Source organism: Ursus arctos, unplaced genomic scaffold (genome assembly GCF_023065955.2).
Source record: "Ursus arctos isolate Adak ecotype North America unplaced genomic scaffold, UrsArc2.0 scaffold_7, whole genome shotgun sequence".
NCBI lineage: Eukaryota > Metazoa > Chordata > Mammalia > Carnivora > Ursidae > Ursus > Ursus arctos.
This window is the reverse complement of record NW_026623089.1, coordinates 38,149,125-38,170,890: the sequence shown is the minus strand read 5'-3', so window position 1 is coordinate 38,170,890 and position 21,766 is coordinate 38,149,125. Positions and strand designations below refer to the sequence as shown.

The window sequence follows — 21,766 nt, the reverse complement described above, 5'->3', positions numbered from 1 at the left end:
TGCATTGAATAAGCACAATATAATTATGCCTGGAACCCATATTACAAGATTGTTCAGAAAATATATTTTTAGGGGCGCCTGGGGGGCACAGCGGTTAAATCGTCTGCCTTCAGCTCAGGGTGTGGTCCTGGCGTTATGGGATCGAGCCCCACATCAGGCTCTTCTGCTATGAGCCTGCTTCTTTCTCTCCCGCTCCCCCTGCTTGTGTTCCCTCTCTCACTGGCTGTCTCTATCTCTGTCGAATAAATAAATAAACTCTTTAAAAAATATATATATATATATTTTTTAAAATTTCTGCTTTATACCCCTTTAAAATGAAATTGATATGGATATTGAATGAACTGGCCTACACTGTGGTATTTCTTGAAAAGGATAAACAAAAAGGTAATTCAGTGAATAGGTTACATTGAAACAGTAAATAAGTTCCATGGGAAAAGAAAGTACTCTTTTCTTTTAGATATTTATAAACAGTTCTTTTGCTGGCCCCATTGGCCTCACATCTTGCTTCTGATTTTACCATGAAGCATCAGGATGATGATCTTTTTTTTTTTTATGCTTTGCCACGTATATTTATAAACACTTATATCTTAATGAAATAAGATGTTACTGGAAAGACAGTTTATACAATATGTAGTTTCAATGAGTTAAGCACATAGGTATTCCATTTGCTTTTACACATAAGTTTATATGCCCTTATAGAATGATGATCATCTAACCACATTTATATTTGCTATGAAAATACATGAATGCTGGCAGCTAATACTGTACTCATCTTTACCTGACATCTTCTGAAAAGATGGCCTCTCAATTTGTGACGGTATTTTGAGGCATAATCACTACACTTTTACTTCTTACTTATTCTCTTTTTGCTATTCGATAAATCATTCCCTTTTTAAATAGTAAAATCTGCGTTTTAACATCCCAGAATCTAGCCCAACTCCCAGTTTATTGCTCGAACCTGCTCTGTATCATTGTGGCTGGCTTGTTCTTGGGGCACCATTAGGGCATCTCTCAAGGCACTGACCCACTGCTTCCAAAGGTAGTTCTTTTCTTTTTTAGGTGACCAGAGATTTGAGATCCAGTATAAGGACAAACTCTCTGTAGCTTTCTTTTATGGGCAGTCTTACTTTTTCTTCCAGGAAACATCAGTCTTATTCTGCAACATAAAAATTCATTATTTCACGTATTACAAAATTGAATCTCTCAACATTCTGATTGTTCTCTTTTGGACCACTCCTAGTTTCTTCATGTAAGTGTGTTTAAATGAAGAGATGAATATACATCTTTAAAATATACCTGTCCCAAATTACTGTCTCTGGTTAAGTGTCACCCTCTGTGAGATCATTTGTATGACTTCTCGAATCATCTATCTACTTTACCTGCAAGAGCCCAAGAGATTAATATTCTCATACCTAGAAACAAAGATTTCTTTTGTCATCTGTTTACCTTTCCTTGGTCCCTGGAGTGGTTTTTAAAAATCTACTTCCTAGCATGTTTTTCCTGCCTGGTAATCAAACCTATCATTGTAACTCCTGGTTTGCTCAAGCACTCACAGAAAGTTGTAGCACACTCACTGTTTAAGAAACAAATTCTAATTCTTTTCTAAATTGTTATTTTCTGCCTTATAAGGCTTGTTTTCTTTAAGAATGAGGAAATAAGCTTAGATGTTTTTCTAGAAATAGAAAAGCATGCTGTTACCACACATTAAATACAAGTTGATCAGTTTGAACTGTTATGTTTTCTTTTGCATACATAGATTTTGAAGCTTGAATCCAGATAAAATTACAAACAACTTCAGGGTCCTGCCATTTTAAATATTCTTAGTCAAAAGCCAACAGTATTGATTCTAGCTATTTTATATATTAACAGCTTACTTTTCCCAGCCAGTTCTCACATAAGTCTTGGACTGGTAATGGTTCGCTGTTTACTTATTTAGGTATGGAGATGGAAGAATGCCCAGAATGACTGTAGCTGAGCTTTGTGATGGTGATCTAGTGAGACTCCATGTCATGCAGGTAAAACCAAGAGTCTGGTTTGGTTGTGAGGTTGGCTTGGGTGTGTGCCATGAAAATTGACCGAAGGTGGTGCATAAATATATTTGTCTGGGTCCTACCTCAGGACTCAATGGTTACGGTTTGTGGCTTGTCACTATGCTCTTAGAGCTGCCGTACCTGCGTTAAACTAGGAGGCACGTAGTTGTTCAGATTTCCTGTCAGTAACCCTGTTGAAAATAAGAAAATAAGAAAACCACTCAAATAATATTATTGTATCCTGTAATATTTTTTTAGGGGCTTTTATATCTGACATCATTGAGATATGACTCCTTTATTTTACACAAATGGAGAAGTAGGTCCCAAGAGGAATGTGTTACCCATGGACCCTTGAATTTGTGTGATGTTTCCTCCATATTATTTTGTTTCCTTTTAAAAATGCTTTCCCATGAATATAAATTCACTGCACACATTTATATTTTATTTATGCATCAAGCAGATATTAACAGTGTATTATGTACTGGAAAGAATCCTGCCCTCGAGGAGCCTATAATGTGGCGGTGGAGATAGGAAGAGCCATGTCAGAGAATGCAGCGAACTCTCTGACAGCAGTTTCCCCAGTGCATGTAACTGGAGATCTTTTGGTTTGTGATGTGGCTAGTTACGCTTTTGCTTTTGTTTATCCCATTTCTGCTTGGAACTTAGGTGTTTGAAGTTGAGGATCCAGGACTTTCTTCACTTTTGGAAAGCCCTCACTCATTATTTCCTCAAATATTGCCTTTTCCCCATTCTCGTCATTCTTCCTCTCTGAGAATAAAGCTCACTGTCTTCTGCCATGCTTTCTGCCTGTCTGTGTGTGCTGCACTCTGGGCGATTTCTTCAGCATTCTCTTTCTGTTCACTAACCCACTCCTTAACCAGGTCTCGTTCTGCCATTGAGGTCATAATTTCAATGTCTACATGTTTTTATTTCATACATTTTTAAAATTTCCTCTTTGCATTATGCTTTGTAAATTTTTTCTTTATCTCTGTGAATATATAATTCAAGTTTCTTTCCTTTAGCTTTAGTGTGTTGTTTAATGCTCTGACTTTAAATTTTTTCCTTGCTCTTGGCCCCTGGGATTTTTTTCTTCTTGCTTTTGAGCTTTGCTATGTAGTAAAAATTATTTTGCTATATTTTTCCAGGATTTATATGTGACTAGAGATGGGAATAGGGTGTTATATTTTTTTGGTATAGCTCAGAAGCTCCAGTTTCCCCAGTGTACTATGAATTGTGTGTATATGTGTAAAAACAACTCTGCTGTGTTACCTAAAACTCTAGTTGAGAAAATTCTTCACATTTTACAGTAAATATGGTTGATACATCTCCTTCCAGTAAGTGGATGTAAGCAGTCATCCATTAATTAATTATTCACTAAACAAGTGGCCATTTTTACTGCATCTACATAGATACTACTAAGGATTTGTTTAATTTAACACACTTATATCATGATTATTCTATACGAAGCACTGTTCTTTTAAGGACTTTACAAATATTAACTCAGCGAATTCATTTGATCTCATCCAGGTACTGTTAGGTATTATCATTGTCATCCATAGGCACCCTCCTCTTACAGATGAGGCACAGAACAGTTAGATGAGTTTCCTGGGGCTCCCCGGTTGGCAGTTGGCGAGTGTCAGAATTGGTATTCACACCCAACCTCCACACTCATGCTCTTCATTCACTTGCTTTTTGCATGCTGCTCTGCCAGCCGCTGGCCTTTATCTTTGCAAACCACACGTCCCTCCTAATGAAACTGGCCCAGCTCCGCTTGCTCCGTGTCTTCATTCCCCCAGCACGCAGTGAGTCTAGACTGAGCTCGAGTCAGATGTTTTTCTGTTTGCTTCCTTACGTCTTTATCTTCTGTCTTCATTGATCTGTTCATTTTTTTTAACAAATGTATATTAAGTACCCATTACATGGTGCGTGCCGTCAGATGCTGGGCATAAATGCTGCGTAACACAGAGACGCCCACTGTGCTGCCCGAATCTCTCCCAGGCCTTATGCTTCTGTAAGCCACGCCTCGTCTGTGGTCCGGGTCCTGGTCGGCTCTCTGCTGCAGCAGCCTGCATGTTGGTCTCCGTACTTCGGCCTCCCTCTTCCTGCTCTGCATACTGCTCCTGGGAGAATAGGCAGTTACCCAGTTCGGTGTGGTAAGTGCCATGGTCTAGAGAAGCACCCCGATCCAGTCTCAAGGTGACAGGGAGGCTTCTCTGAAAGAGGAGATGTCAAAGATGAGCCTTAAGAAGTAAGAGTTAGTTGGAGATAGAGGAGAAGAGTGTTTGGCATAGTACGAGGCAAAAGTTCCTAGAGAAGCGAAGGATGGTATGTGTGAGGTGCTGAGGAGAACTCGTTATGATGGAGCTTGAGGTGTCAGGTGGGGAGCAGTGAGATGAGGCGGGAGTAACTGCAGTGGTGCTAAGGGAACTGAAACAGGGAAGGGTAGAGCTCTGTTTTTGTAAAGTAACCATAGTTTGGTGAAGGGGATTGGGGAGGAGAGCACTCAGAAAGCTAGTGCTCTGTGTGATGATGGCCTAAGCCAGGGAGGTGGTACCTGGGGGAGAGAAGTGAGCAGATCACAAGGAGATGGACTGGAGGTGGGATTGATGACAGTGCTGGTGGCTGATGGATTGTGTTGGTCATGGCGAGGTGATGTCTGGTCGAGACAGTCACTTTGATAGAGGAAGGACAGCAGGTTAAGAAAGATGGGGAAGTTGGATGGTGAACTTGATGGTGAACATGAAAGTGTGAGGTACTTGTGGGTGGGCCACCTGAAGATATCCAGAATTCAATTGTGTCTGAATCTTTAGAGAGGAATCTATTTAAGCAAGAGCTAGAAAGAGAGAAATTTTGGAGTTGGGTACCATATAGACAGTAAAGGAGGCCCTAAGAGGAGATAAAATTGTCGGTTAGAATGAATTGCCTGAGAAGAAAAAAGGGTGTGTGACAGGACGCTGAGGAAGGGAAGTCACCATCTCCAGTCACTATCTCACAGACATCCCTTATCATGGCAGCAAGCACCCCCGGTGACTTCTAGTGCTTGCTGTATTTGAGAATATTTTATCTTTTTTCCATGCCACTTTTGCACCGGCCATGAAATATTGCCCCTTTTATTCAGTCATCCTGATGCTGAGTTTGTATGTTTTTTGTGTTTGCTTATAAAGAACTAAATTTACCACATTTCAAAAGTCTGTCTTAAGTAGCAGGGGACTGCTGTCAGATTCATAGTATTTAGGTAATATGTGAATAACTAGTACTGGTTGCAGTTACAAGAAAGTCTTAATAATACCTTTTACCGTGGGGCTTTGTTTTTGAATTAGGCTTAGGCTGATTGAGGCATAATGCTGATGTATTATTAGCCGTGTAATTAGCACTAATAAGCAGAGTCACACACCCAAATTGTGAAGCACATGCTCAGGTGATTCATACTGTCCCCCAAAATTCATTGACGTTTGTTCCCCGAGAGCAAAGGTCTTCTCTTTAAATACACTGTGTGACCTAGGATTCTGCCGAACTTGGATGAGCCTCTGCTTATCAGCCTAGTTCTTGTCGTCACTCAGTGAGTATCACTGTCCTCCTTTCTTGGCCTCAGTAGCCCTCCCACAACCAGCGCACGGATAGCAGTTGTCTTTGGGAATATAACAGACAAGAGACTAGCCAGAGTCTTCTAATAAGTGAACTTTGATAACTTTGAAAAAATTACTCTGTTAAGCTCAAGATAATACTAAGAGTTTTTTGAGGAAAATTTGAACTTTGTACCCTTCACTTTAAAACATTATTTATTATGAAAAACAGAAAAATATGGGGATACTATTTTAGACTGAAAGGGGCTTAACAACCCAATATAATGTTTAAACCTTAATAGAACTTGCTAGACAGGAGAAGCTGTTATAAACTGCGTTGAGACAACTGGGATGTTTGAATATTGTTTATGTATTAGTAAGTATAGACTTGTGGTTAGTTTTCTTAGACTTAAAAATGGTATTGTGGTTGTACAGAAGAATATCCTTGTTCTTAGAAAATGCATACAGAAATACTTAGCGTAACATGCATAATGTCTGCAACTTACTTTTTTTAAAGTTTTTTAATTTTTAAAAAAGGATTTATTATTATTTATTTTGGGAGAGAGCAAGAGAGAGTGAGTGGGGGAGGGGTGGAGAGAGAGACTCTTCAAGCAGACTCCCTCCTGACCATGGAGCCTGACATAGGGCTCAATCTCATCACCCCTGAGATCATGACCTGAGCTGAAACCAAGAGTCTGACACTTAACTGACTGAGCCACGCAGGCGCCCCTGCAACTTACTTTCAAACGGTTCTGCCAGAAAAAGAAAAATAACAAGGAAAGGAAAAAGTGTGTGTGTGTGTGTGTGTATCAGAGAGAGAAAGAAAATGTGGCAAATTTTAAATCGGTTGATGCATCTAGTTGAACGATATAGGGTATCATATTATTCTTTCATACTCTCTGTAGATTTGAAAATTTTCAAAATAAAAAGTTTCGGAAAATAAAAGACTATGCTGTTGTCAGATACAAGGTAAAGCCGGGATTGCAGTAAACAATGATAAAGGAGTAAACAAAAATAAACAATTTAGAGGCCAGTGGGTAAGTTATATAATGAGATGCTTCCTAGGTATTCATATATTTTTACATCTCATTCCAAATTTTTTGTGTTTTAGGATTGTGCAGACATTTGTTGATGTTTATGCGCAGTTAGAATAAAGGGCTCTGTTTTTTAAATGTGGTTATTGCTGATCGCTAGTGGTATTCCTTACCTATCACATTAGTAGAATATCCAAAATAAAGTTGTGACTGTATGTAGATTTTCTCTGTGTTGTATATTAGGAGATTTTCTTCCTTTGTTTAGATTTTTGCAAGTTGTGCAAATGTCTATTCTTGCAGTGTTCTCAAATGTGTGGCTTGCTGTTTCTGGCTGACCTTTATTCTCTGTTGTATTTAAGAATAGCCTTCAACCTGGCATACCCATGAGGCGTATGCAGACTTTCCGAAGGATGCACAAGCGTGGGTGGGCTGAAGGGGATCCGTCTTCGGATCTTCCCCTTCCATGTATGCCTGAGCCTGAGACTGCTCGCCTGCACCTCCTCTCCCAGCAGCTCTTCCCTTCTCGGAAGAAGAAGGACACATCTGTTTATTTTACTCTGGAAATAAACCTCTCAGGCCATCGGAGAGACAAGTGGAATTACTGGGTTGGGGAAATCTTCTAATAAGTAATCAAATTACTTCATTATACCTGCCTAGGCCATTTATCTTTCCTGTCTTACACAAACTGTATTTCTGAGGCCTCACAGCTAGGCTCTATTGGCCTGTGATTGCATATTTTGAACTCATGTTATAGACAGGTTGATAAAAGTGATGTCGTCTCTTCTACCCCCAGTTACTGCTCTTCAATCAAGAGCTTTTGAGGGAGAAACCTTCGAGAGCAGAGCAAAGTTTCAAGTGATGAAAATGTTTTGTTTTGTTTTTTTAAGATAACATATTTAAAGACAAGCTAAGTTTTCAGCTGTTGTCAGTTCTCAGTTGCTAGGATGGATCGCAGCCATAGAGTAATGTGTATTTGAATAGCTGAAGCAGTATTTATTAGTGAAGCTGATTGTTTTAAATGTGACTAGGATATTTTCTTGGACTACACAGTTTTTCAGGGTAGTTCAGGTAAAATATGAGGATAAAAATATTTCGTGATTTCTTTCAGATAAAATGTGTATCATTCAACAAAGTTAATGCCTCTTTATTGAATCTTCTGAAATATTCTGGTTATATTTAATGGTCAAAATATTTTGTATTTTCTTCCTCCTATTAATAAAAAATGAAATTTGTTTTTAGCAGCACAGTAATTGCAGTATGTTTTAGTAATCGCACCTTGGTATTTGCTCCACATCCTCTCTTGTGTGGTGGAAAGGAATTCATAGCCTACATCAGTCTTTAGAATGTAACAAAAGCATGCGATTGAGTTCCCCTTGGTGACTGGCACAGGTCTGAATCCTACTTGACACCTATTTTAGACCCCACTCCCATTCTGAATCCTAAGTCTGATTTTGCTTTACCCAAACCGCACAAATCTTCATTTGTATTTTTTTATCCTGGCTACATATATTTAGCAGTAATTATTTTCTATCATTGAAGGAACTTAATCTGATATAATTTAGGTTGCTAAATTATAAGTTTGATAATATACTGTATATTATGTCAAGTATTCAAGGATTGCTTTGATGTTTAAGAATGTTATTATGGTGAATACTCCGTTTTTTCCCTATATTTAAGTAAGTCTATATAAAGTATTTATAAATTCTCTAATTTATATGCCCATTAGCGACTCCATTCTTCCATTCCATTCTCCATTCCCTTCCTCCATGAATGGGTTGTAAAAAGTAGGCATGTAAAAGAGAGAAAGAGAAATTAGCATCTGTGTCTCTGATGTGGCATTTAAAAAATTCTACCACATGGTTGTTACCTGTAGTTATTTGTTTATATCCCATAATAGAGTACGAATTCCTTACCGGTAGGGATGATTTTCTTTCCCCCTGGCCAGAACTTTAATTGGGGAAAGGGGAAAAATACAGAGAGGACCCACAGAGAGGGGAGATACCTGGAACCCATGAAGCACCCAGCCTTGATAGGGAGGCAAGTGGAGCGGAGCTCCAGCTTTCTAGGCAGTACTAGGACTGGGGACATATGGAGTGGGGATGCTGGGAACTCCTGCAGAGCCAAGCTACATTCCAGCACCAGGGTGCAAGGGTCCTGAGAATGGATGATATTTTATTCATCAACAGAAGTCCCTTGTAGCATATAACTATCCAGGTTTTAATGAAGACATACTCAACTTTTTGTAGATGGTAATTGTAATTCTGCTCAAATATTTGTATTTTCATTTTAAGAGTAGGTCAACAAAGTATGCAGTGGCATTTGGAAAAATCTGGGAAAGATTTTCTTGTGCAGACTTCTTCCCAGTACATCTGTTAGAGTTTCTGTAGCTGTGGGATTGTCAATGCTTCTGTTACAAAACTGGCAAGGTCTCCAGTCCTCTGACAAGTACAGTGGTTTGACAGCTAAGTTCGATTAGTGTATGATGCATGCTTTATTAGAAATATTGTGGTGTAGAGCAATGATATGATACTGGTAGCTTAGAGAATGTTCATGTATGTGGCAGATAAGTGAGAAGAGGGTGCCAGGTGGAAAACTGTACCAGTGTCTGAGGGCACAGTTTGCTGCTGAGCTGTTATCAGCAGGCCAGGCTAGGACTGGCATTCTAGAGATAAGGTAGAAAGGTCTACTAAGTTCCCACATAGGGTGCTCTCTTGGGTAACTTTTTAGTAACTGAGAAAGACCAGTCCTTCTGAAAGACCCAAACAAGCATATAGTAGAGGTCAGAGCAAACCAGATAGCTTGTCCAGGGTATCAGGCAACATTTGAAGGAGCAGGTTTTAAGGATGTTCAAGAACTGGCAAGCTAAGAGTTCATCATCAGGGTCTTCAGAGCAATGGCACTGACAGAGAAAAGCCATGAATGAGTGTTGACTACAGGCAGGCAGTCTTATGGGTACTTTCCTTTTATATTTTCTGCTGTTTCAGGAACATGTTATTGTAACAGTCTTAAGAATTTGAAGGTCTTGGTTGGAACGTCATCAGTGGAGAGATATGTGTATTCTGTAATCAAGCCACAAACTCTGTATTCTGTCTCACCTAAGCCTCTCCATCCTGCATTTCTGGTGGCACTGTAGCCTAGAACTGGAAGTACTCCGGGGCGGTCCAACTTTGATGCAGAGTTTTTATGAAAGTTGAAAGGGCTTGATTGACAACCACCAACTTGCCCTATTTCATATTTTTTATGAAAGCCAGGCCCTCCATAATCAGGCCTTTCACGTCAGATACCCAAAAGGAATCAAAATTCTTTATGAGATACTTGGAATATGCTGTGAGTTCATCATCTGTTGTTTCTGCTGCCAGATGAAATAACCTTTGGAGAAATAATCTTTACCAGAAAATATATATGTTTTAAAGTCTTCAAGAATAGTTCTTTCAGTGAGAATTTTCAACCCAGTGCATAAGATACTTGAAAAGAGGAAGTTGGGTGAAGGAATAGATGACAGTAATTGAGGGACAAAAAGAAACATTAGAGTGATAACTCAAAAAATTTGTTATATTTTAAAATATATAAAAACCAATAGTTTAATGACTAAAATGATGATTATCTCGAAATTGGAGAATTAGTTTACCATGTAGAATTAATATATTACCCAGCAATCTTTTATGCTTTTCTTATGGTTCGTCACGGAAAAAATGTTGAAAACTTTTACCTATTATATAGGATGTGTTTACCCCAACTTTAGTCTGTGGAAGAGAACATGGAAAATATAAGAAAATTTGAATGATTCTGTGTTCCAAATTCTTCTCTTATAGTTTCAGTTTCTTACAACACTTATAGGCCCTTTTTAAAAAGATTTATTTTAGAGAGAGAGAGAGTGCCTGCACATGAGTGGGGGGAGGCGCAGAGGAAGAGAGAGAATTCTCAAGCAGACTTCCCGCTGAATGTGGAGCCCAATGCAGGGCTCACTCTCAAGGCTCCAAGATCATGACCTGAGCCAAAATCAAGAGTTGGCTGCTTAACCAACTGAACCACCCAGGTGCCCCTTATAGCACCTTCTTATAGCAGAGGTTCTCCCTTTTGTGTTATAATTCTTTTTTTAAAAGATTTTATTTATTATTTGAGAGAGAGGGATAGTTAGAGCACGAGGTGGGGGGAAGAGGGAGAAGCAGACTCCCTGCTGAGCAGGGAGCCCAGTGCGGAACTCGATCTCAGACCCCGGGATGATGACCTGAGCCAAAGGCAGACGTTTAACTGACTGAGCCAGCCAGGTGACCCTCATATTAGCATTCTTACAGTGGATAGTGGAAAGAGGCCCTAAAACAGAGGGTAGAATTGTACATGTGTGTAGTCCATAAGAAAGAGTTTTACTAATCTGGTTAAATGTTAATGGATTCACAATTCTGCCAACTAACTTATACTGTTGGGAAAATTGGTGTCCACAGTGTGCCTCGTTTATGCCGTTGCTGTACTGCTGCGGCCAGCATTGTGCCAAACTGCTTGCCCTCTTTTTAATTTGCTCTTAAAATCCAGTGTTCCAACAGACCCCTCAGGCCAAAGGATGATGAGCCTGACAGTAACAAGGATTCATTTATCAGCAGAGTGAAGCGAATCGGTTGCCTTGGGAGGTGGCTGGAGAACTCTTTGTTCCTGGGAGTGTTGAGGAGAAGCAGCCAGAGCTGCAGTGTTATGCAAGGATTCAGGCTCTGTGTTGGGTTGGAATAGATGATCTTTGTCTCTGTTCATTCTGAGAATCATTGATTTTTTTCAGCGTCCTCTGCCATACTTGAGTCTTAATCAGTTTGAAGTTGTATGTTAATTTTAAAAATACACAGGCTAACAAAAGAGGGTTTAATAATGTAAATAGATAGTACAAATGCCATCTGTGAGGATGCTTTCAGCTATAAATAACAGAACAACCAGACCAACCTGGCTTAAACAATGAAAACTTTGCAAGCTCATATAAAAGGAGGTCTGTCTAAAAGGGAAGGATGGGTCTCAGGGTGGTCGATCCAGCATATCAGAGACATTATCAAGGACCCAGGTTCTTTCTGTCTGTTTGCTCTCCCTTTCATGGGGTATACTTCATCTCAAGGCAGATTTCCCCTAATGTTTTCAGTGGTTGTCAGTAGCATTTAGGGCTCTATGTGGCCTTGTACATGGGAGGAAGAGAGGAAGAAAAGCTCGTCGCTCTCTGTAAGTGTGAGAAGGTATTTCCCAGATGCCTCCAGCAGATCATACCTCCTGAACCATAAGTGGGCTCTTGCCAGTCAACCTACTATAGGAACAAGGGGTCAAGTGAGCATCCTGATATATGGTGACTCTGGGGAGAGGGGACTTCTGAAGAGAATTGGGGGTTCTGCTGCAGAGAAGGAAGAAGGGAAGGCAACCCACAACATCCACTGTAGTCATTTTGTTATGATCTACTGTTGTGATGTCTATTAAGCCACAAATCTTTGCATTAGCACTATTTTTGATGTGGCCATATCAGGTTATTAATTTTTTAAAGTAGTATGATTTCTGTTTTAGGATGGCAGAGTGAAGCCAAATTTCAAAATATTCACTCTTTTAGACTTAATGATATGAACAGCAGGTGGATAAAAACTGGTAGAAATATACCAACAGCTAATTCAAAGAAATGGTCAGTGAGAGAAATGAAAGTTTCCAAGAATTCAGAGTGTTTGGCTCAGAATCGTCCTTAACTCCAGTCTGTGCAGAGGCTCTGTGAGAGGAAAGGATAGTGAGCAAAATACTGCAAAATCCCTAATGTCTGTGAGGAGCGAGAGTGAGTATAGGTAATGCTGTAGGAGCACTGGGAATTCCAGGTGACTGGAAGCCTCTCCCTGAGGGTTGCTCTCATGTGACAAAGAAAAGCATGGTGGAGATGACTATTTTGGTATGTTCAGGCTGGGAAAGAAGTAGAGAAGAAAGAATAGCGCTAAACCCTAGAGCTGATTATCTTCATCAGTAAACTGGGAGGCAGCAGAACACCTACCTAGCAGAAGGGAACGTCGATCAGGCAGGTCTGTTTGGAGAACAGTAAGTGGAAGAAGGGGCATATAGTGAGCTGCAGGTGGCAGGGTTGGGTGGGGGTGGGGAGTAGGTAGTCAGGATTTGAGGGAAAAGGAATGACTGCAAAGGAGGAAGAGAACAACCTGGGCCAGGCTCTTTCTGGTGGGGATGAAATCTCCCAAGGACAGAGGGAATTAATGTTGGGGAGGAAAAGAATATATCCCTGGGAGAAAAGCTCAGAGTTCGGGCTGCTTGTAGCCCTAGTCCCAGCTGAGCTTGTTCCCTTCTCCCTTTTTCACACTCTGTGAACACCAGTTAGAACATAGCTGGAAGGGGAAGGGCTCCCCTAGACTACGCAGTAACAGATGCAGAGGTGCTCTGCAGAACGTCCCGGTGAAGCTTGAGCCAACAAGAAGATATCGCAAGCCCTCTGCACACATGGCAGGATGGAGGGAAAGGCACAGTACATGCAGAAGAAGGATGCAAAGTCTATTCTGGAAGAAATACTCATTTCCCTTCAGAATGAAGAGAATTCCTAAGTAAGCTAATAAGGAGTAAGCTATTAAGAACCTGGGTTGCATAAAACACAGGCTCAGAAATGATATAATAAAATAACAGAATAAAAAAAATAAAATGACAGAATGAGGTGAAAAGGGAAGTCTAGGGACCCAAGGAGTCACGTGGAGAACCAATTTGCAGAACAAATAAATTAGAAGTAGCTAGGAACAGAATAGTCACAGCTGGAAAATGAACTTACTGACAGCACAAGCTTGAGATAGTCACAGTGAGTGGAGAAGAAAAGGAAAAAAGATTGAAACTGGTAAAAATGATAAGTGTAGGGTTGGACTTCCTGGAGGTGGAGCTGAGCTAGGAGTATGGGCTTTCTGTCTTTTTGTTCAAGTTCCTCTTGGCATTATGTGTTTGGTCGCAGAGAATTGACTACTTTTGATATCACTCATTTGGAAATATGTAAGCACTGACAAATTGGTGAAAATGAATGTTCATGTTCTTCCTAGAAGAATACCAATGAGATGAAAGTTATATTTATAGCCTGAGAGACCAGGAAAATTCCCCTTTGAAGCAATTTGTTTCCTGGCATTGATACTGAGACTCCCCTCCCCTACCATGTGATGATTTCCTGTGCTCTGCTGGAATTGGTCTTCTGCTAAATGTAAGTACTGACCTGCTGATCTGAGAGCAAAGCACTTTGCTGCTTTTCCTACCACCAGAAACCACTGTGTAGGACAGGTTTTAGGGAGAAAAAGTTTTTTTGTGTGTATGTGTCAGATATCTGTGGTTAATCATTTACCTTTCCTGCATTTAAAAAAAAAATCTCCTCAGTAAGTCTGGGTGATGGGTTAGCATGAAAGAAGAGCAAACAAATCTACTAACATTTACTGTCATTGACTAGAGAAGTGAACTTTCATTCTTTGCCTGCCAGCAAGTATGCGCTTTAGAATCTTTACATTGCAAATTGCTGTGGGGAGTAGACCGTAGAGCAGAAATCGGTTGCTGGAATGGACTTGTCATGAATTATTCATTCACTATCTAGTTCCTTGGAAATCAGCTGGAGGAAGTAGCTTGTCCAATTTGATCACAGGAGTGGTATGCCCAGGGCTCCAGCAAGCCCTCACACGTCCAGCTGCGATGATGTGTGCTTCTGCCGGCTGCTGTAGGGCGGCAGCTGCTGTGCAGACAGCCCAGGAACATGCTGCTGGGGGAGCTGCACTGAGGACTCCCCGATGCAGCTTGCTGGAAAATGAAGCTTCAGGTAGGAGAAGTGCCCTGTCAGCAGTGGCTGGATTTCTCATTGATTTTAGGGATGCCATTAGGCCTTAGGAATAAATATAGAGAGAACCAGAATTGTTCAAGGACGCCTCACTGTTGAGGTTCTCAACCAGAGAAGCTTAGCGATTCAATTCCATTTTCAGGGATGTACTTTGTAACAAAACTGTTCCTTGAAATTGTGAAAAGTGTTCTGAAGCCAAATAAGCATTTAAGTATATAAATTATAGCAGATTTTTTTTAATGGTATCCTTCTGCTAGTGTAAAAAGTATCTTTTTTATTGATGTGATATTGCCTATATAAATTGAAATCGTGGAATTATGGCTTTGGAAAATCCTGAAAAGACAACTTAGTTTATAATTTGAATGAGCACAGCTGCAGGCTCCATTGCATTTTCTGGAGGACGTATTGTTTTCAGAAGGCTCCTTGCTTGGTTCTTTTGCGGGAGCATACATTCTGGGGAGATTTTTTAGCTTCTTACAGGATAGAAAATGCATAAAGCTGGAACAGTAACAAAGGCTCTTAGTTCTGTTTGTTGGCATTATCGCGCGTGTGTGTGTGTGTGTGTGTGTGTGTCTAAGCCAGGCATGTAATTTCATTTGGCAGGGACATTCTAATATTGCCATTTGCACGTCTGTCTTATTTCACGTGGATGCTATCTATCTCTGTTAACTTTGCTAAGGCTATGAGATATTCTTGAGCTATAACGGACAAAGATAGTGAGGATGAAAGGAATAAGAGCCTCAGGGCACCTGGGCCAAATTGAATGTATGTATTTCACCATGAAATATCATTTATAGTTTTGTAAGTCTCCAGTGAACAAACATGTTGTGAACAGATAACACTCTGAACTCTGAGACAATCAGAGAAGACGAACAGTCTCCTGTGCCATTTCTCAAGCTCCACAAGAGTAGGAGTCTTTTTTTTTTTTTTTTTTTTTTTTTTTAAGATTTTACCTATTTATCTTAGCATGAGCAAGGGGAAGAGCAGAGGGATAATCTCCAGCAGACTCCTAGCGGATCCCACCACATGACCTGAGCCAAAGCCAAGAGTCAGATGCCCAACCGACTCAGCCACCCAGGTGCCCCAAGAGTAGGAAACTTTGTTTTGTTCATTCATCATTCCCAAGGGCTTAGAATGGTACCTGGCACATAGTATGTGGTCAATGAATGTGTTCCCTGAATGAATATATTCTATATTAAAGAAATTGGATAGTCTTTCTATAAAGGTTACTTATACAGCTCTGTAGGAAATATTTACAGTGCTACAATTTCTATAATAACTTTTAGAGGTCATGTATTCTGATTTGTATTGATAAAGATTTTTCAGTTAACCTCAAGGGTGTATGGATTTATTGAATATAATATAGAGTTGTTAAATGGCAGAAATTAAAATCTGTTTATTTTATTGTTTGTATAATTAAGGTTTTAAAATATCAATGATGAATACAAAGACCTTTAATTTTTTTCAGCATAACTTTATTTCATGTTCAAAAAATAAAAATGAAAATTAGTGGAAAACTCATTTGAAAAAGATTGTATTCACCAATATATTACTAGGAAGATTATCATTCTACTCATGCCATGTTACATTTAACATTTAAAAAAATATTTATTAGTCTATGTCAGAAGGGTTTTTGGAACTATAAACCCATTTATTCATATCTTCAGGGGTCAGTTTAAAACTGCATTATGTGTGGTGCTGAGTAGAACTAAATAGGGCAACATATTCCCCATAGATATACCACATTTGGGAGCTTAGAGAAATCAAGGGGGTCACCTTTGTTAACTTCTCTGCCCCACCCCCTTCCATACAAGCCCTCTTTATAAAGGGCAAAACTGAAGTCCAGAGAGTATAGATGAACGGCCAAGAAAAAATGGTTAGCGGTTATGGTCATGATTTAACTGTGCCCTAAATTTTATTTCAAATTTGAACTAATTATAAAATATTTATGTACCATTTTTGTTATTCCTTAAAACTACCTGAGTTTTGCTTTTATTTTTGAGATAGATGTAGATTAGTTCATAATTTTTCTGAATCCTTTTTGCCAACTGTATTAGCCTGCTTGGGCAGCCATAACAAAATGGTACGTGTGTGGAGACAGAGGTCTCTCTCTCTCCCTCTCCCACTCTTCTCTCCCTCTTCTCATAAGGCCACCAGTCCTACTGGGTGAGGGCCACTTATGACCTATTTAACCTTACCTACCTCTTTAAGCTCCATCTCCAAATATAGCCACGTTGGGGCTTAGGGCTTCCACATAGGAACTTGTGCAGGGGCAAGTTCAATCCAGAGCACTGACCAAAATGGTATTTTTTAAAGCAAGATTTCTAGTAAGTTTTTTGTTTGTTTATCCTGTTTGGAGTTCACTCCTCTGCTTTAAGCTGTAGGTTTATGTCTTTCTATGAACTTGGGAACATTTTAGCAAGTCTTTCTTCCAGTATTTTTCAACCCTGTATTTGTTCTTCTTTTTAGATTCCAGTGACTGTGATTGTAAACCATTTGGTTTTGCATCACAGGTCCCTGAGATTTTGTCCGTATTTTTTAAATCTTTTTTTTCTCTCTGTTGTTTAAGATTGAATACTTTTTTTTTTCTTTCAAGTTCTTGATTTTTTCTTCTCTGCTATTGAATCCATTTTCTATTTTAAGAGTGGTGAATGGTCATTTGAGCTGCCTGCAGTCTTTGCCAGATAATTTCAACATCTCTGTCATCTTGTTATTAGTGTCATTTTGTTATTGGTATTCCAGGCTTTATTTTTAATCTGTTTGTATTTATATATATAAAGTGTTTTCTCTTGTATGTAGCATGTAATTATATCTTGCTTTTATCTCCAATTTGAAAATCTCTGCGTTTTAGTTATGGTGTTTAATATACACCACAAACACACATATACATACATATATAAATACATACACATTGGTTCTGGTACTGATTCCATTATGGGGAGGGGGGCTTCCTACATAGCACCAAGCAATTCTCAGAACACCAGCAAGAGTATCTGAGAATTCAACTCAATTCTGACACTATCTACCTGGTGATAGCACCAGACTCTAGAGGTTACGGGTTCAGTTCTACCAGACTGCCCCCCTCACCTCCACCATTCCCTTCCGACACCAGTCACAAGCCTAGGCTGTTACTCGTGCTTCTGACTAACTGGCTACAGATTGGAGGTTCTCATGACCCCTTCTTTGGACTTCAGATACCAGTCACAAGTGTAGGTTGTTACCTGTACTTCTGACCTACTGGCTATAAATCAGGGGTTCTCACAAACCCCTACTTGGGTTTGATTAATTTGCTACAGTGGCTCACAAATCTCCGAGAAACGTTTTACTTACTAGATCACCAGTTTATTGTAAAAGGGTGTAACTCAGGAACAACCTGATAGATGGCAATGTTGAATAGGGCAAGCAGGTATGGGGAAAGGGCACAGAGGGGCGTCTGGGTGGCTCAGCCCTTAAGTGTCTGCCTTCGGCTTAGGTCATGATCCCAGGGTCCTGGGATTGAGCCTCCCTGCTCAGCCGGAAGCCTGCTTCTTCCTCTCCCCCTCCCCTTGCTTGTGTTCCCTCTCTCAACTATCTGTCTGTCAAATAAATAAAATATTGAAAAAAAAGAAAGGGCATAGAGCTCCCATAACCTCTGCAGGAGCACCACTTTCCCTACATCCCCACATGTTCACCAGTGCGGAGCTTTTCAAACTCTGTCCTTTGGGTTTTTATGGAGGCTTCATTACATAAGGTATGATTGATTGATTAAATCATTAACCATTGGCAATTGATTCAACTTCCAGCCCCTTTCCCTTCAAAGTTCCAACTCTGTACTGACATGGCCCCATCCTTAAGTGCTTTCCAAGGTCATCTCATTAACATAACAAAAGACACTTTTATCGCCCTCGGGCTTTGGAAATTCCAAGGGTTTTGGGAGCTGTGAGCCAGGAACTATGGATGAAAACCAAATATATATGAGAAAGAGATTTTGGTCATCTGAATGGCCAAATACACATTTCTTATAAATCATAATATCACACATACACAGTTGTAGAACATGATACAGAGAGATCTCATGTACTCTTACCTGCTGTCAGCCAATCGTAACTTCTTACAAAGCTCTAGTTAAATATCACAGTCAGGATGCTGACATTGGTATAGTCAAGATACATAAAATTTCCATCACCACAAGGATCCTTCGGTTGCCCTTTATAACCCTACCCACTTAACCCTCCCTCCTTAACCACTCACAACCATTCATCTATTCTCTATTTCTATAATTTTGTCAACTAAAGAATGTTATATAAATGGAATCATACAATTTGTAAACTTTTGGGATTGGCTTTTTTTTATTATGTATAGTTCTCTTGCGATTTCCTTTTTACTGCTGAATAGTGTTCCATGGTATGAATATAGCACAGTGTTTAAGTATTCACCTCTTGAAAGACATTTGTTTGAACTAAGCTACTGTAAACACCCATGTAGAAGGTTTTTTTCTTTTTCTTTTTTTTAAGATTTTGTTTATTTATTTGAGAGAGAGCGAGCGTGCCAGCTTGGGCAGGGAGAGGGGCAGAGGGGGAGGGAGAGGGACAAGCAGAGCTCAGTGCATAGCCTGTCCTGGGGCTCAATCCCATGACCCCGGAGATCACTATTGGAGACAAAATCAAGAGTCAGATGCACAACCAACTGAGCCACCCAGGCGCCCCCCATGTACAAGTTTTTATCTGAACATATGTTTTCATTTCTCTGGGATAAATGCCCAGAAGAGCAATGGCTGTTTCGTGTGGTAATTGCATGTTTAATTTTTAAAGAAACTTCCAGTGTTTTTCGCAGTAAATAAGTTTATGTTCCTGCAAGCAACATACACATGATCTAGCTTCTCTGTATCCTCAACTAGAATTTGGTGATATTACAGTTTTCTATTTTAGTCGTTCTGATAGATGTGCAGTGATATCTCATGATGGTTTAATTTCTGTTTCCCTGGCTAATGACGTTGAACATTTTTTCATATGCTTATTTGCCACCTGCATATCTTCTTCATTCAAATGTCTTTTTATGTCTTTTGACCATTTCTTTTTTTTTTTTTTTTTTAAGATTTTATTTATTTATTTGACAGAGATAGAGACATCCAGCGAGAGAGGGAACACAAGCAGGAGGAGTGGGAGAGGAAGAAGCAGGCTCATAGCAGAGGAGCCTGATGTGGGGCTCGATCCCATAACGCCGGGATCACGCCCTGAGCCAAAGGCAGACGCTTAACCGCTGTGCCACCCAGGCGCCCCTTTTGACCATTTCTAATAGAGTTTTTTTGCTGTTGAGTTTTCAGAATTTGTATATATTCTGGATACTAGTCTTTAGTTGGATATGTGGTTTTCAAATATTTTCTCCTAGTGTGTAGCTTTTATTTTCATCCTTTTAATGGAGCAAAAGTTTTTAAATTTTAGTTTGATTTATCATTTTTTTCTTTTATTCATCAATCATATTTTAGATGTCAAGTATAAGAACTCTTTACCTAATCCTAAAGATTTTCTTCTATTTTTTTCTAAAAGTTTTACAGGTTTTTGTTTTGTTATATTGCTTCTTGTCAGACAACTCCAGCACCGTTTGTTGAAGATTCTTTCTCCAGAGTCCGTTTGGCACATTGTGTGGATCTGTTTCTGAATTCTCTATCCTGTTCCATTGATCTGTGTGTCTGTTTCTTTGCCAACACCACACAGTCTTGATTACAGTAGCTACTTAATAGGTCTTGAAATCATGTAGACTTACTATGCCTACTATAATCTTCTTTTATGAAATTGTTTTAGGTATTCTAATTTCTTTACCTGTCCATATAAATTTTAGAATAGTTTCTCTATATCTACAAAATAGTTTGCTGGGGTTTTGATAGAAATTGGATTAAAACTGTATATCAGTTTGAGGAAGGGTTGACAACTTTCCTATATTGAGTCTTCTAATCGGTGAACACAGTATGTCTGTTTATTTAGATCTTCTGTATTTCTTTTATCAGCATTTTAGTTTTAGCGTTCAAGTCTTGTTTTGTTAGATTTGCACTGTAAATAATACTTTTCATGTCCTTTTGTTCATTGGTATATAGAGAAATGCAATTAATTTTTTTGTGTTTATTTTATACCCTGTGACTTTGCTGAACCTACTTATTCTAGGAGTTTTTTGTTGATTAACTAAGGAGATGAAAGACATGTACTCTGAAAATTCTAAAACACTGCTGAAAGAAATTAAAGCAGATAGGGGTAAATATAAAGACATCCTGTATTCATGTATTGGAAGACTTACTGTTGTTAAAAGGCCAGTAGTACCCAAAGTAAAACATTCATCCTAAAATTCATATGGAATCTCAGGGGACCCAAAATAGCCAAAACAGTATTGAAAAAGAAGGACAGAGTTGGAAGTCTCAAACTTCCTGATTTCAGAACTTGTTAAGAAGCTGCAGTGATCAAAATAGTGTGGTATCGGCATAAAGATAGACATTTAGACCAGTGGAATAGAATAGAGGGGCGCCTGGGTGGCGCAGTCGTTAAGCATCTGCCTTTGGCTCAGGGCGTGATCCTGGTGTTCTGGGATCGAGCCCCACATCAGGCTCCTCCACTAGGAGCCTGCTTCTTCCTCTCCCACTCCCCCTGCTTGTGTTCCCTCTCTCGCTGGCTGTCTCTGTCAAATAAATAAATAAAATCTTAAAAAAAAAAAAAAAGAATAGAATAGAAAGCCTGGAAATAAACCCTCACATATGTGCTTAAATGATTTTTGAGTGCGAAATGATTTAAGAGTGCTAATTAGATCAATGGGGAAAAGGCAGTCTTTTCAACAAATGGTGCTAGAAAAACTAAATACCCACATGCAAAAGAATGAAGTGGGATTCTTATACTGCATACAAAAGTTAACTCAAAATGTGTCGAAGTCCTAACTAAACATAAACGGTAAAACTCTTGGAAGAAGAAAATATAGGAGGAAAAACTTCATGACATTGGATTTGACAAGGATTTATAGCCTAAAAGCACAGCAGCAAAAGTAGAAATAAATACACTGGACTACATCAAAATCAAAAACTGCATCAACAGAATGAAAAGGCAATTTATGGAATAGGAGAAAACATTTGCAAATCATATATCTGATAAGGGGTTAATATTCAGAATATATATAGAACTCCCTACAGCTCAACAACAAATAACCTAATGTTATTCCATTTATTTAGGTCTTTGATTTCTTTTAAAAATATTATGTAGTTTCAGAGTATTAACTTTGCACTTACCTTGTTGAAGTTATTCCTAAGTATTTTACCTTTTTTGACAATATTGTAAATTAGTTTTCTAAATTTTGTTTTTGGGTTGTTCATTTACAGTATGTAGAAAT

General features: G+C 39.2%; 1 protein-coding gene across 6 annotated transcripts in view; it reads left to right on the top strand.

Annotated features, from left to right (window-relative positions):
• Positions 1-21,766, top strand: part of MARCHF8 (membrane associated ring-CH-type finger 8) — a 131,231-nt gene that overhangs the window by 72,430 nt on the left and 37,035 nt on the right. For 2 of the 6 annotated variants that reach the window (XM_026481569.4, XM_057308462.1), the window contains exon 3: positions 1,937-2,015. The exons of the other annotated variants lie outside the window; for them this stretch is intronic. In XM_026481569.4, coding sequence (XP_026337354.1) covers positions 1,937-2,015 — 79 coding nt within the window. The remainder of the gene's footprint in view (positions 1-1,936; positions 2,016-21,766) is intronic. 6 annotated transcript variants of the gene reach the window in all.